The sequence below is a fragment of the Harmonia axyridis genome, chromosome 1, assembly GCF_914767665.1.
Source record: "Harmonia axyridis chromosome 1, icHarAxyr1.1, whole genome shotgun sequence".
Taxonomy (NCBI): domain Eukaryota; kingdom Metazoa; phylum Arthropoda; class Insecta; order Coleoptera; family Coccinellidae; genus Harmonia; species Harmonia axyridis.
In genome coordinates, this window is record NC_059501.1 from 37,096,423 (window position 1) to 37,110,407 (window position 13,985).

Below are 13,985 nucleotides of genomic sequence, written 5' to 3' on the forward strand. Positions count from 1 at the left end.
CAGGGTCACACTTTCCCTATCACCGAGTCCGTAATTCCTGGTCCGGCCCTGAGTATATATACACATGTTATTTGATCAAAACTGGTATTGAAATCATAGACAATTGAACTATTAATATTCCAGACCCTCATAACCTACAATTAATTGGCAGATAACGTTTTCATATTATATAGTCCATATGAACTAAGCTTAAACTTAAATCATCAAATGTGCTTCAATATCAAACAAACATGTATGTTTACTTCATGTCCAAGCGGTCGTCGAAATTTGCTTTTTCGACCTAAGCTCCGACTTGAACTTGGAATGTACAACGTATTTTTCAAAATTGTACTGGGCTCGACCTTCAATCTGTTGTTATGACTCTGTGCTTGCCTCAGAGAGGGCGCACCTTCGAAATTGACTAAAAACGCCTCGCCAAACTGCCTTCAGCTTGGACTGTACAGCCGGCCCTGAATGTTCTCTATCTGAAACAGAGATATTCTAACTCAATGATCTGAAAGGATACCAGATATTACCAATGCGAGGAGGACATTCAACTAATTCAACCACTCTTCCAGCACACCGCATCGTTCAATAACAATAATGCCTTAGAAAATTGAAAATATTGAACTGTGTCTTCTTAGATGTAAAGCAGGCGTTCGATAAGGTCTAGAAGGCATTATTACTTTTCAAGATCAAAACACCCTACCAACACCCCTCCTAAAATGTAAAGATGTCAATAAAAAAGACGTACATCAACCTTCGCACAGGCGCAGTCTATTATATTAATCTTTCCTGATTTTATACTTATTATTCTATTTTATTTCGTTACTTTGGTAAAACATAATTTTCATCATTGAAATAAAAACTTACATTGGGTTCTAATTAAGTTTTTTCATCAAATTTTTATTCAAGAAAGGCTCCAATGAATATTTTGTTGAAACTTTTTATTCAATTTTTTTTATTACAGAAAAAAATATCAAATCAAAGAACTTTTTGCCCACTGAACTACCTCTGTTGGTAGACCAGGACATGATTTCACAGCTTCAGCAATCTGTTGTGATGTTGCCTCAAGTTTAAATAATTGATATTCTTTCTGTATCCTGCTTCCTCCGCCACTGACAAAAGATATAAGCTCTAAATTCTGAAAAAGAAAATTCAATGAATTATTCTGTCATATCGTACTCGGCTTAAAAAAAAGATTTCATCAGTTTTTTCCAGCAATATGTTTTTTCAAATATTTGGTAATCATTAATCTATAAGTTATATCAATTTACAAAAAAAGACGTCCCGTCTATCACATTCCTGAAAAGTGTTCCAACAGAAATCATTTATAATATATAATTTGTTAATTTCAGAAGTAATTAATTATTACAACGGTTTACAACTTTTTTAAAATCTAGAATTGAATGAAGAACTATATATAATTTTCAATTATCATAATCCGATAGATGCAAATGGAATTTTCATCTTTTTCAAAGTTCTTCACACATTGCTCACTCTTCAAAGTTCACTTTGATAGAGAAGGTAATTCAGATTTTCTTTTATCACTATAGATATTTATTATTTAATACCTATATAATAATAATAATAATAATAATAAAGGTCTTTATTCAGAAAAAATTAGAAAGCACATTGAGATTTAGCTCGCATAAATAAGGTAGAGAATATTATCTAGTACCGTACAATCTACCTTAAACCCTATCCATGCGTCTATTCTTCCATCTAACCCTCCTAAACCTAGCTTACAAAAGAAAACAAAACTCTTTACCATGAGCACTAAAACAATAATACAATCCAAACTCTGCCGTATAATCGAGATAAAATTTGAAATATCCCATCTCAGACAGCACACAGATTCAAAATTCAACAAGCAGATGAAAGGAAAAAGCGAAAATAAACAGTCACAAGCATTTCCGGAAAGCCATTCGGTCTTTAGCCTAGGCATAAAGCGGGTCGTTCCGAAAATTATTCATAATGTGTAATTTAAACTTATCAAGTGTAATGTTTCTATACTCAAAGTCTAGGCTATTCATGCAATTGGGTACTTGACAGGAGTACGATCTGGTGAATATGTCGGTTCTGTGTTTTGGTATTGAGATGGTGCGTTTTACTCGCATTCAAACGAAGACAATGTTTTTTTGAAATTTCGTAGATATTATTCAGATCATAATTTGAGGCTACTACAGCCTGTAATGACTCGCAAGGCTCAAACGACAATTTGAGTTGGCTATCCTCTGCATAAAAGAAAGAAGTTACCGAAACATGTGTTTCGGTAACTTTAGAGGTGAAACACGAAATATAAATGATAAAAAGAAGTGGTCCTAATATAGACCCTTGTGGAACTCCACTATCTAAACCGAAAAACGAAGACAAATTGCCATCCATTCTGACAGCCTGAGATCTAGACCCGATATAATCAGCCAATAAATTTATCGCTGGCTGAGAGAGACCCACATAATGCAAAATAGCGATCAAAAGCTGATGATTGATCGAATCAAAAGCCCTACTATAGTCTAGCTGGGTCAAAATAGTCAAATTGCCTTGATCAACAGACTTAAAAATGTCATCAGTGATGTTGAGCAAGGCTGTGCAGCAAGCATGGCCAGGTCTGAATCCATACTGTGTGGAGGGAATGATCTTATTAATTTCTGTATATTCCTGTAATTGTTTTTGCATGACCTTCTCAACAATTTTTGAGAGTACCGGGAGTATACTAATAGGGCGTAAGTCATCAAATGGATTCGGATCCGAGTTTTTAGGAAGTGGGATCACCAATGCCCTCTTCCACGAGGAAGGAAAAACGGAATGCCTGATGCAGTAATTAACGACATGTGTTAAATAGGGCAAAATGAATGGAACACAGAGTTGAATTGTTTTTACATTGAAACCGTCATGACTCACTGCCCTAGTTTCGATTTTTCGGATTAATTTAGATATTTCCTCCTCTTCAACATCGCGAAATGAGAACTGCGAAACATATAATATTAAAAGTGTGCAGGAGAATAACGAATAATTTTTAACCAAGCATGAACACATTACAGCAAACCACAGTCATCTATTCATTCTATTCCAATCTTATTATTATACTTATTCTGCAACATCAGATCAGAAACCTTATTCAACAATCCATGGCGAAGTCGTGTATACAATAATTGCTACAAGCGTAAAGGCCATCCTGAAGAATTGGAGAATTATCGGTTGCTTGGTGTGCTATGTTCTGATTTATTTTCTTCTAAGAAAACGTGTCAACGGCAGACGAAAAATTCGAACAGACATGATCGAACACATCATTACTGTGCTGAATTTGGTTACGAAATTGCCTAATGCGTAAGGATAAAAAGTATACCAGAACCTAGAACGGATTTGCAATCATCCCAGTGTAAAAATATAATTATTCGAACGGTGCAATTGGTGCAATTATTTAGGTACTGACCTTAGGCAAAATTATGTATTTCATAAAACATGAATATATTAAACATGCATATTTTAGAAGAGAGCAATACCTCTGGTAAAGGCCTTCGTTTTTTTTTTCAGATTTTTGCCAAAATAGAAAATCCCACTAATTTTGATCGGCTGTATCTCGGTTGATATTAGGTTAAGAAAAAAGTTTAAATATACAAAATTGTAGGGAATTTAATGGTCTACAACTTTGAACATGAACGTTTCGGTCGAAAACTACTTACTCGTAAGTCGTAGGTTAGAAGTTATGAGCAAAAACCGAAAAAAGTCCAAAAATGCTGAGGTTCTTCACCCTGCTCAAGTTAGCACAAGATCCTCATGTTGGATAACTTGACAGAGTCATCCTACAGCACCCCCGAACAGCCTGTAGAAGTTTCATTGAGTTCGGAATTTTTTTCAGCAGACCCCACTTCTTTGCTCTGTCTACTGGACTACAATCCGAAATTGAGATAGATATGGGAAATTGTACAAAAACGTACCTGGAATTTCTGAAAAATTCTGGGTAAATCCAAAAATAAAATATTTACATTGGTGACTTCCACATGAAAAAAAAATTTTTGTTCTCTTTCATTCTTTTCGATATAAGATTCGCATACGTAATCATGAATTAACCGCTACCGTAAAACCTACTCTCTATAGATGCTAGTATTACATATTAGGTTACATATTGATTATATTATATCATTAATTAATTTCAATTTTTTAATGATAATAATAATTTTCCAAATTCTTACTGTGTATTCAATGTTGAACTATCCACACTGAGATTCAAGTAGAGCTTGAAAATCAAACAAAAATATCGATGGCGGAAAATTTATTTGCAGACCTACGAAAACAGGAGTAGGAAAGTCTGAAAATATTTTCATGTGATATTTATCTTATCTGATTACAATATTCCTGATTGTATTTTTTCAGGATAAAACAATATTTAGAGAATAGAGTAAATCATTTTCACTTTTTTAACATATCATGACTACTATTGAAGAGAAATTCAAGCTACCCAAAATGTATCGTGAATGTTCATTGAATATTTGGAGCGAATTCCACAAAATGATCAATACTTATAATGCATTGGATTTAACAATGGGTTGTCCAGATTTTTCACCTTCGGAGCGTGTAACAGGTGCACTAGAAATGGTAGCAAAGCCTGAAATCCAGCAAAATTATAACCCTCTTGGACAAACCAAGCTTCTGGAAGTATTGGCAGAATTATATAGCAAACTACTCAAACGCAAAATATATCCTGAGAAAGAACTCATAACAATGTCAACTGGTTGTCAAAGTCTTCACGTCATTATTATGACCTTTGTAGAAAAAAATGACGAAGTTATAATAATTGAACCCTATTTTGACTTTTACGAAACCCTTGTTAGCCTTGCAGGTGGAAAATGTAGATTTGTCCCACTCAGACTTTGCAGAAATTATGCAGAAAAGGAAAATGTTTGTACTTCGTATTGGAGTTTAGACAATGAGGAATTGCAAAGTGCTTTCAATAAAAACACTAAACTGTTTATTTTAAACACTCCAAACAATCCTTTAGGAAAGGTATTCACTCATAAAGAAATTTCGGCTATAGCAGACTTATGTAAGAAGTGGAATGTTGTCTGTCTAGCAGATGAAGTTTATGAGTTTTTTGTATACCCTCCCCATGAACATATTAGAATATCGACTTTACCAAGTATGTGGGAGAGAACAGTTACCATGATATGTCCTGGAAAAACATTTGGTGTTACTGGATGGGAGTTGGGAGTAGCATATTCATCCGAAGAATTGGTAAAAAAACTACAAATTACTCACCAAAATATTGTTCACACCAATAACATACCAATACAAGAAGCTTTTGCTATGCTATATAAAAAGGAAATTGAAACGCATAAAGACAAATGCATATTAACTTCTTTAACTAAAAATCTAGAGCCAAAAAGAGATTTTATGATGAAAATATTAAAAGAAGCAGGTATGAATCCTATACTGCCAGAAGGAGGTTTTTTCATTGTTGCAAATTGGTCATCTTTAGCTTCAAAATTTAATTTTAAAAGCAAAGTTGGAAAACCTAAAGATATTCAATTCGCTGAATGGATGATTAGACATATCGGGTTGGCTGTTATTCCGATAACTTCTTTCTATAGTGAAGGGCATAAAAATTTAGGTGAAAATTATGTTCGATTCTGTTTCTACAAAAAATCTGAAACTCTCCAGAAATTTGCAAATATTATACAAAAATTATCAAAAACAGATTTAACAGAATAAGTTAAGTTTAGCAGGTTGAAAGAAATCACTTTATACATATATGACTTAAATTTATATAAATATCCATGTATGTAGATATATGAAAGTTTCGTGTAAAAATTTGAATGAATAATAAATAAGGGTGTTCTGAAATACCAGTCTTCACAATAATTTATTCCTCATTCAATATTATATCTTCCTTGGAAACACCGTAACGCCATGATAGTTTTCTCAATGACTTTCCAATTTTATTCTTGGCACTTCCGATTAACTGATTTGCTATATCTTCAGTTATCATCTAGGTCTTCCACTTTTCGGAAAATTGAGACATTGGAAAGCTTCCTCACATTCTGCTATTACACTATACATAGTGATTTTCGACTTTCGTTTTTTGAATGTAACGCTCAGTTTTCTATTTATAATCAGATTACTTATTGAATTTTATATTTCTTCAATCTATCATTTGCAAATTTTTCAAAGAAAACTCTTCTATATCTATATTTTAGACAACTTTAATTTTATGTTAGCATAATATTTGATAGCTAACAGACAATTTCTTAATTCCCGAAAAAGTACCTCCTTGAGACACGAAACCGCAACCTCCGAATATCAAATATTATGCCATTATAATTAAACTCAGACATAAACCCATTTTTCTAATATTATATGTATGTTGAATTTAAAAAAAAATTGGAAAATTAAAGAACCTAGCATTGGTTGGTTGGTTCCTATATTTCATTTGTATAGCTACGACCATTTAAGATGCTCATGGGCAAAAATAACTAGGTACTTTGAAGTCGTAAAATCAATTTCAATGTTTCTTCTGCTATGCAAGGATCAACTTCGATATATTTCACCCGAGATAATGGTTTATTGATGTTCTTAAAAGCATCTTTTCCCACAAAATCATGTTTGATTGCCAAAATCGTTAGCTATGAGGACTAAATGACATTCAATCTATATTTAAAAATGGGGCCCTGTTTTTCATGTCATAGCATCACGTAAAAACCGCTTAACCGATTTTATTCATTTTTTTAAATCTTCTAATCCTTTCTAGAATAAAATTAAAGAAGGAAAATTCCAAAAATATTCCTAAAAAAAATCAAGAAAAGGTCTATCGGGTCAGCTACATAGACAGTTAATTTCGGAATTTCTCAACCATTAATATGTTGGGGTTAGAATTTTGAGTGGAAAATGCCTTCTTTTTATCTCTCATTCCACTTAAAATTATTAAATATTTATATTATAAATATATATATATACAGGGTGGCCATTTGAAAACGAAACAGACGAGATTACAGACGAAATAAAGTTTTTCGATAGAAATGCTCGGACAGGTCGATTTCTGTTTCGAGGGGGACAACTTAAGATGTAGGTTACGGACGCATAGCGCTTCAACCCTTGCTGCTACAACCCCCACCCCCAATTTTTGAATAGGGAAGATGGGGTGAGTGATACCTCAATTTAAAGGTATTTTTATACTGATTTCAGCACAGTAATTGTTTTTTCATTTTATGCATTAGTTCTCGAAATATTCATGCGTTAGTTAGTTAGGAAGGAAGCCACAGTCATGGTTGTTTTGAAGCTCAAAATGTCGATTTTTCACAAAACACTACAAGTGCCATGAAAACACCACTTCATTTTCAAATACTTAGTTAAGAATAGTTCGAGAACTAATGCATAAAATGAAAAAACAATAACTGTGCTGAAATCAGTATAAAAATACCTTTCAAATGAGGTATCACTCACCCCATCTTCCCTATTCAAAATTTGGGGGTGAGGGTTGTAGTAGCAAGGGTTGAAGCGCTATGCGTCCGTAACCTACAACTTAAGTTGTCCCTCTCGAAACAGAAATCGACCTGTCCGAGCATTTCTATCGAAAAACTTTATTTCGTCTGTAATCTCGTCTGTTTCGTCTTCAAATTGCCACCCTGTATATAATATTTATATTCTCTCATAATAGCAAGACAACGTCTGCCAGGTCAGCTAGATATAGAGTTGATTCAAACATTTTCAACCATGAGCATGTTGAGATTAGAATATTGGATAGACCATAACTTTTGATTTTTATGATTCTGAGGAGTTTAAGAAGAGAGTATTCTGGGTGTGCTATTTGAAATAAGGAAGTAGTAGTATGTTTCCGGTATAACCGGAAGTTGTAGAGATCTGAAAATATTTAGGGAGAAAGATCTCAAACCCCAACATGCAAATTTTCAGCAAAATATTATGATTAGTTTTCCATAAACGTCTAATAGGCCATCGCGGTGAATCACCCTGTATAGACTTGCTCACTTCTTGCATAATAAACGCTAAGCGTCGATAACTCTTTAGCACCTCTGTTATCATTATTATGAAACAGCATTGGTGTCAAAATCATTATAGTAGTCAGGGTCTTCTAAATGGAAAACGACAGAAAATAAATAAACAAAAACTAGCAGAAGTCTAGATCAAGAAATAACCACAGGAAAAACTTGATGTCAGTAGGTAGCAATGCATATAGGTTTCGCTCTTTTTGGATGTCATCAGAACCGCATAATCCGTATTTTCCATGTGATTAACTCTTGATCTAGATTTCTTCCATTTCGATATTTATTTATTGTTATTTTTAAAAAATGAAATGAATAAGGAGAAAGAGTATTTGTCTACAACTCCGAGAAGTTTTAATTGATAAATGCAGGATTAATAAAGTTTTAATCAATTATTTAATCATTTATCATCAAGTTTTAATTAATAATTAATAATAAGATCCCAGTGTAAAGTTATCCGCAGGTATAGTCCAAGGCAAAACTACCAAACTACAAGGAGTAGGTCATTCAATTTTTTTTATCCTTAGATAACACATACTAAAATCAGAAAGCAGTATTTTTCCATTTGAAAAAGTTACTAATTTGAACTACACAAATTACCCCTCTTACCCCCTTTTGAAGTCCTTGGAAATCTTAAGATAGGTTGAAGAGGAAAATATATTATTTTGTCCGTATTGCTTGATTTGAATAATTTTTTACATGCAATTTCTTTGCTAAAATATAAAGACAAAATACCGGGTGTCCCAAGTTATCGTATATATGCAATACCTAGCTTGTTCGACAAGATAATGAAAACATAAAAAAATTTCTTTGAATAACAATGATGTATAAAAAAGGTTCTCACATTTGACAGCCCTGTGGTAGCTAGCCCTCACTTTTCATTTTCAAATGGCACCCCCCCCCTGTATGTTGTCAGTGGAAATTGCGTGTCATTTTATTTGGAATACAAGGATAGCACATACTTGTTTTTTTTATTAATAACAACAAAAACATTAACATTTTGTGGAGTATGAATTGCAACCAAAATACCAAGTATGCAGTTCAAATAACGAAGAAACCTTTAAAGCCAATTTTTGGTTATAAAAAACATATATAATTACCTCGTTGACTTCATGAATGCCAAACAAATACTGTGCCACAACCAATTTGGATTTCGGAAGGGAACATCAACAGCAGAGGCAATCCATTTTTTGACCAAACATATTCAAGAATGATTTAAAAATAAGAATCAGTGCCTGGGAATATTCACCGATTTATCAGCAGCATTTGATTGTTTAAATCACTCGATATTGCTTGAGAAGCTGAAGAGATATGGTATACGTGGTGTTTATGACCTTTTCAGATCATACCTATCTGACCAACAACAGATAGTTGTATTGGATAACAATAGAAGTGAAGCTCACAAAATAACACAAGGGGAGTTGTACAAAGTTCGAGACTGGGACCTCCACCATTCCTTGTGTATATTAATGACATGCCACCCAACATAACTCAGATTGTTGTTGTTTCAACCAGCATATTACCAAGAAGAGTTGTTCCCTGCATGTTTGCAGTTGAGATTGAAGATATCACAACCGTACAATGAACTTATGAAGACATTATGGTTCAAGCCAAAATGTGGTTCAATACAAATGAATTATTTCTGAACACTGACAAAACAACATCATTGGTCTTTAGTGTCAAACAGGAGAGTCACACTTCAGAAGCGAGTTCAGTAAACTTCCTGGAAGTACTCAATTAAGTTGGAGAGTGCACATAGATAATCTCAATACCAAACTGACCGGAGCAACATATGCTATTAAGAAGATTGCCGAGATCACCAATACAAACACAGCTGTGACTGCCTACTACTCCCTATTTCACTCACGAATGACTTATGGTATAATCAGCTCGAGTGATGAAGTAACGGTTCACTTGGATAAAATATTCAGAATGCAGAAAGCAGACCTCAGACGTATCTATCGAGTTCCATGGAATACTAGCTGCAGAAACTTATCCATTGAATCCAGAATAATGACCCTGCATGCAGTATTTATATTCAAGAGAGTAACACATATAAGAAAAAATCTAAACACGTATTTGAAACATTCAGAGCAGCACAATTACAACACTAGAAACAAAGAAGATATCATACAGCAGAGTCAGAGACTGAGGAAAACCCATAATATTAGAGTGCAACTCTATAACCTACTGCAAGTGCAGATGCGTAACCTCCAATATACAACATTCAAGAGGAAACTAAGAACATTGCTATCTGGATATAGCATATACAGCCTCACAGACTTTGAGGCATACTGCACTGTACTGTACTGTACTGTACTGTACTGTACTGTACTGTACTGTACTGTACTGTACTGTACTGTACTGTACTGTACTGTACTGTACTGTACTGTACTGTACTGTACTGTACTGTACTGTACTGTACTGTACTGTACTGTACTGTACTGTACTGTACTGTACTGTACTGTACTGTACTGTACTGTACTGTACTGTACTGTACTGTACTGTACTGTACTGTACTGTACTGTACTGTACTGTACTATACTATACCATATCTCTCCAGCTTCTCAAGCAATATCGAGTAATCAAATGCTGCTTATAAATCGGTGAATATTCCCAGGCACTGATTTCTATTTTTAAAACATTCTTGAATATATTTGGTCAAAAAATGGATTGCCTCGGCTTTTGATGTTCCCTTCCAAAATCCAAATTGGTTGTGGCACAATATTTGTTTGGCATTCATGAAGTCAACGAGGTAATTATATATGTTTTTTATAACCAAAGATTGGCTTTAAAGGTTTCTTCATTCTTTGAATTGCATAGTAGGTATTTTGGTTGCAATTCATACTCCACAAAATGTTAATGTTTTTGTTGTTATTAATAAAAAAAAACAAGTATGTGCTATCCTTGTATTCCAAATAGAATGACACACAAAAGTGAGGGGTAGCTACCACAGGGCTGTCAAATGTAAGAACCTTTTTTATACATCATTGTTATTCAAAGAATTTTTTTTATTTTTTCATTATCTTGTCAAACAAGCTAGATATTGCCTGTATACAATAACTTGGGAAACCCATTATATATCAATCTTCTCATATAACAAATTTTTGTCTCAGAATATATGAAACAATGTGAATAACTTTTCACTAGTTGAATAGATGACCGACAATACAAATCGATTACCAGATATTAGAAATATATATTGTAAGAAATATTTTTCTACCTCACCTGCAGATGCTCAAAAGCTTTCATAACAACTGGTCTCTGAACACTTTGAACAGAAGAATTAGCATTGGCAAACTTTGTGTATCTTGTTAAAACCATTTCAAAATTCATTGGTTGTTTATTGAATATATCTGTATGATGTTTCATAGCTATAATAAGACATAATTCTAAGACACTAAGATCATGTATAGCCTGTATAGTACCGTCTTGCTCAAATTTATTTAGTTGCTCTTGAAAACTTTCAACTGTGATTGTATCATTGTCATCTCTCAAACTAGAAATGATTGGAATCTGTAAATATTATTGTTAACATTAGAATGTATTAACACAAATTCACTCCATACCAAAATGATTTTCAATCTGTTTTTACTGATATCAATGTCCATAAACCTCTGAAGAATACTTTTGAAAGATTTATTTTCGAGCAAATGTTGTACTTGTTTATTCCACTTTGAAATATAAGATGCTGGTATATTATCTATTGCATCTGAATCAGATCGCTTGAGGATCAATAAACTCTTAATATTGTCCATCATTACAATGAACATGCCTTTCTCATCAGCATAGGTATCAGAAAATAAAAATAACTGTCGATGTGAAAAACGAGATTTAACCCGTTTCTCTAGAAGTTCAACAACATCTAAACGACATGTTAATCCTGCAAAATAAAATGTTTGAGCTTTACTATATAGAAATAAGTTATATTTTATTCACCTAGGACACATATTGCAGTTTGGGCTGACTGAGAAATATCAAACAAATTATAAAGAAGGGTTTGATTATGATGTTTACAAAAAGAATCAAACTCTTCCAAAATGAATATGATACTTTTTGAAGTTTCTTTATTTCCAGATTTCAGGCTATCAAGAAGAAAAGCCAAATTCTCTGCAAAACTTCCAAAAACTTTTCCTTCAACAACATTCAACAAATTCATCTGTCGGGTGATAGCTTTCAGAGCCAAATTATCATTTGTATGTACAAATCCATGTAATCTCACTAGAAGAGCATTGTCTTCAAAAGTTTTTAACAATGTAACTTCCCTGATAATATCATTCACAAGCTGAAATCGGAAATTTTAAAATCATATTATTTTTATTTATAATATTCTTATACAGTTGTCTTTCCTGAAGCCCTAGATCCTATAATAAGTGCAGAGTTAGATTCTCCATATTCTACAGTACTTTGAATCAGTTTGAGTATTTTTTCTCTTTCTTGTAATTGCCCCTTAAAATATGAGATATTTTGAAGTTTTTCGAAAAGGCACTTCCTTATTTGATATATAGGTGTATTTTCCTTCATTTTTTGAACAATTTTTTTCAAAACTTCTAAGGTTTTTTAGCATTTATCAACTACAACAGCAAAAACAGAAACTGAATAAATTTATGTTCACATTTGAATCTGAGATAACTGTTTTTTTAATTCATTGTTATTTAATTCGATAATAATAAATGATAATAATATAGACAATTGTCTTGAAATTAATTCTTGGTATCAAAAGTATTGGCGTATATAATTTAATTCATTTAACTCCTTTTATATCTTTGAATAAAAAACATTGTTTTTGTATTCAAATTTTTATAACCGTTTCGGAATTTTCAGAGGTTAGTTGATCCTAAGATGCATAGAATCCCTATGCTTCTTCTTCTTCTTATATCCTTTACTATGTGCTAGGACTCAGCCATTCGCACATCGAACAAATAACCTTCTCGGTTCTTTTCTCACATCAAAAGTAACTTAGGTTGCCGGACTCTGTTTGGACTGTCAGACTTCAGATAACTTGGATTCAGGATTTTCTTCTTCTCCTCAATCTTCTATCTAAGGAATGGGCTGCATTTCTGTCTCCAAATCACTGTCTGCGTACGGTATTTTATACTGCCTGACTAACCGTTAAACTCTCGGAGGAGGTAAATGTACTGGGATTTACCCTATTACTGAGACGTTACATTTGTGAGGAGTTTACAGCTTAATCTTTGAAGCCAACAAAAAATTATACAACAAAATGTACACTGTAATATCATTAGAAAATATCAAGTCATATATGTTAAGAGGGAAGTTCGTTATTCTTCTAGTATTTATGAGATCATCATAGAGCCTTGAGCAATTCATCATATTATCTCGACAATTAAAGAATATGTGAGGGATGTCACCCCTCTCTCCGCAACCACACAGATCTGAATCAACAACATGAATCCTCATCAAATGAGACGGAGTGCAACAATGCTCAGATCTTAACCTGTTCATTGTCACAATGTTACCCCTTGAAAGATCAATCCCCTTAAACCACGGTTTGACTCCAAAGGAACCAATGTGGACATATTTTGAAAAGGTACGATTCCCGATACTGACCTTCCACTCTTCTCTCCATCTTTCCCAAACAATTCTCTTGTATCTAGGCCAAAAGTCACTAATATCTGCCCTCTTGATAACTGATTCCTCAGAACCTTGTTTTGCAAGATTATCAGCCATGTCATTACCTTGTATATTAGTGTGACTTGGGATCCATATAAGTTTTATAGAGAAACCATGGTCACTCAGATATAACAGGTTTGCTCTAATTGCGAGAGTGATATGGTCGTTTTTAGCTGAATTCCTCCATTTCGATATTTTTTCAAGGGCACTCATTGAATCTGAGATAATCAGACATCTTTTCAGGTTTTTTCGTTTGATTTCTCTTGTTGCTTCCAAAATGGCAATTAATTCTGCAGAACATATAGAAAAATGGTCAGGTATTTTCTGAGACATGGAGATACCCACAGGGCTATATATACCTATGCCTGTGAGAGT

The 13,985-nt window shown here is 33.4% G+C and overlaps 2 protein-coding genes across 3 annotated transcripts; one reads left to right on the forward strand and one right to left on the reverse strand.

Annotated features, from left to right (window-relative positions):
* Positions 1-864: 864 nt before the first annotated feature.
* Positions 865-12,810, reverse strand: LOC123679885 (origin recognition complex subunit 4). 2 transcript variants are annotated; one of them, XM_045617444.1, is made up of 6 exons: positions 12,667-12,804; positions 12,315-12,550; positions 11,916-12,261; positions 11,546-11,859; positions 11,205-11,492; positions 865-1,123 (listed from the first exon to the last, which is right to left on the reverse strand). In XM_045617444.1, exons 2-6 carry the CDS (start codon positions 12,498-12,500, stop codon positions 959-961), a joined length of 1,299 nt encoding a protein of 432 aa, XP_045473400.1. In that variant the 5' UTR covers positions 12,501-12,550; positions 12,667-12,804; the 3' UTR covers positions 865-958. The 2 variants fall into 2 exon arrangements, with proteins under 2 accessions (XP_045473400.1, XP_045473392.1); XM_045617436.1 differs by having other exon boundaries at positions 12,315-12,810.
* On the forward strand, positions 2,397-6,880 carry LOC123679898 (kynurenine aminotransferase-like). Its single transcript, XM_045617456.1, has one exon. It carries the CDS (start codon positions 4,411-4,413, stop codon positions 5,689-5,691), a length of 1,281 nt encoding a protein of 426 aa, XP_045473412.1. The 5' UTR covers positions 2,397-4,410; the 3' UTR covers positions 5,692-6,880.
* Positions 12,811-13,985: the final 1,175 nt, after the last annotated feature.